Below are 2,548 nucleotides of genomic sequence, written 5' to 3' on the forward strand. Positions count from 1 at the left end.
AATAACTCAAAGAAACTCTGGCACATTTGTATAAAAACCTTTATTGTAGAAAATTTGAGAATTTATAATGATGCTATGAAATTTTGGAATAATCCATCAAATACTTTAAGATATTCTTTTTTAAATAAAGGCAGCCACAAGTGCTCCCCCTCAGCCTCCCAGCAGATGCACCTATGGGGGGTGTCAAACTCCAGGCCGCGAGGGCCGGTGTCCTGCAGGTTTTAGATATCACCCCAGGTCAAAACACCTGAATCAAATGATTAGTTCATTGCCAGGCCTCTGGAGAACTTCAAGACATGTTGAGGAGGTAATTTAGCCATTTCAATCAGCTGTGTTGGATCACAGACACATCTAAAACCTGCAGAACACCGGCCCTCGAGGCCTGGAGTTTGACATCTGTGACCTATGGTGATTTCCTTCTTGAGTTATAGCATTCACACAATCGTTAGAAAACCTCTGTCCTTGAGTTCGAGTTCGCAAGTTTCAAATTCATCCAAGATTTTTAGTATGCACCTAATGGTACCAATTTTTAAAAAAAATCCTACATAATCTTGTTCTCGGGTTACTGTATTCACAAATTTGGTTGGCCATACCGCCCACCTCGCCACCAGGGATGGATGACAATGTCCCATCAGGTTTTTACAGCTGAAGGGTGAAAACGTTGCAGTGAAACAGCACAATTAAGTAAAATACAACTGTATACTGCACAATATTTCAGATGATCTTTCCATCTTGCATTTTTGGAATCCAAATACTGTTTAAGGCAATACATATATACATCATCACAACAAACAAACAAAACAAAAACCAGGGTTTTTTCTTTAATTGTTTATCTGTTTCATAACTAATTTGTGGTAGCATGAATGGCTGTGAGAGAGGTCATAATAACCAGGAAAAGCTGGCTATCAAGAACACAATGGAATTACATTTTCCATAGATTTTCAACTGTATGGAAATACAGTTAAAATTCAAAATCCATGCCCCCTTTCACATTTTCCAAAGCTATCCAGTGCTCCAGATTGAAGTCTTTGCTGGGTCGATTCTGGATCCCGGGCCGCATGTTTGACACCACTGCTGTTGGAGTAGGCATAGTTTTATCAAAGTCTACCCTGAAGAGAAAACTTTAAGAGAAAATATTTTCTCCACAAGGTAAGAACCAGTGAGTTTGATTATCTCGTCTCTTTCCATCACTCACCCTGAACCTGCTCTTGTCAGAGGTCTCTTCCTGTTAAAAGGGAGTTCTTTCTTCAAGATCTGCCTGCTCGGATTGTTGTGGTCCTTGCTATAATATTGTAGTATTGTATAATATTGTTTAGTGTCGATTTCTCCAATTACATTTGAGATACCAAAAACAGGGGATTCCAAAATAAAGGTTTGTGGATAATGCAATACATTTAAGAGCTGAGAGTCTCAGCTTTAAGCCAGTATTGATCATATAATTGACTGGTGCACACTTGAAAGGAAAATGTCAATACTAATGATTATAAGAAAGGCTCAGAGTCAGAGTTGGAAATTATAAAAAAAAGTATTAATATTACTGACATTTTTGAGCTTTTTCATTAGTTGACCACGTCACATACACACTGAGAGAACAGGTATCACAGCAGACAATTGCTCCTTTGTGCCGTCCTTCCTTCGTTTCCTTTTCACCTTCATCTTGCTGTTTCCTCTGTGGCTCCTCCTCCAGTTCCTCCTCAGTGACACTGAATACTCCTCCACAGCGACAGGAGTGTGTATATAGACCCTGATCTGACAGAACATACTTTCAAAATTAGAGATGGAAGAAATTTACCAGCTGTAACCAAGTACATCTGGGACAGTACTCGTGAAAATATACAGACAGAGCATGAAATGGTAAATAAAAATTGAGAAAACAAAAATAGTGCTGAGCCTGAGTTCTTGTAATTTTTTAAAGTGGTATTAAGTAAGAGTCCTTTCTATAGGTCATTCAAAGTTTTCATTTGGACATTTTTAGTCCACTTATTGTAGCTAATTATTTTCAGGGAACTTTGTTGTTGTTACAGTCGCTGACCTCTAGGGGCTCTCCCCATGTGAGAGAGCTTTTGCTCCTCCTATGCTCCAGGTCTGCCTCATAAGCAGCAGCTGAGATGTTTTGCAGCTCGTCAGCCACTGTATCTCAAAATGCCGCGCCTTCTTTCCTTCCCTTTTCCCTGGGCTGTGAGCTGCAGTGGTTTGGGCAGCAGGTTGTAGCGGTGTCAATTTATGAAACTTGGTGTAACATTGGTTTTTAATATTTGTGAGTAAAGGTGTCCCTTTACAGAGACAATTGTGAACCACAGTGAAAGCACGTAGTTGTTTTCTGCCATTTTGTTTCAACCATTTTTCTCATGTTTTGTGGCAAGACGTGGAGCACAGTCATTGTATTTTGTTTTCTTATAGATAGAGTGGTCTTACTTTGTTTTTTAGCTAGACTGGGCTGTTCTGTTTGTCGTTTTGGCCTTGGAGACCCTGACACTAGGGGTGCAACAATACTCGTATCGATATTGAACCGTTCGATACAGTGCTTTCGGTTCGGTACGCATATGTA

The 2,548-nt window shown here is 39.8% G+C and overlaps 1 protein-coding gene across 1 annotated transcript in view; it reads right to left on the bottom strand.

The window, feature by feature from the left end:
• Window positions 1–297: 297 nt before the first annotated feature.
• The window catches only part of dnajc24 (DnaJ (Hsp40) homolog, subfamily C, member 24), an 8,788-nt gene continuing 6,537 nt past the window's right edge, over window positions 298–2,548 (bottom strand). The window contains exon 4 of the mRNA XM_042225351.1: window positions 298–1,749. Within this exon, the coding sequence (XP_042081285.1) occupies window positions 1,535–1,749 (215 nt within the window). The 3' untranslated portion in view covers window positions 298–1,534. The remainder of the gene's footprint in view (window positions 1,750–2,548) is intronic.

The sequence above is a fragment of the Haplochromis burtoni genome, unplaced genomic scaffold (assembly GCF_018398535.1).
Source record: "Haplochromis burtoni strain Fernald_Lab_line unplaced genomic scaffold, NCSU_Asbu1 Contig_169, whole genome shotgun sequence".
NCBI classification, from domain to species: Eukaryota; Metazoa; Chordata; class Actinopteri; order Cichliformes; family Cichlidae; genus Haplochromis; species Haplochromis burtoni.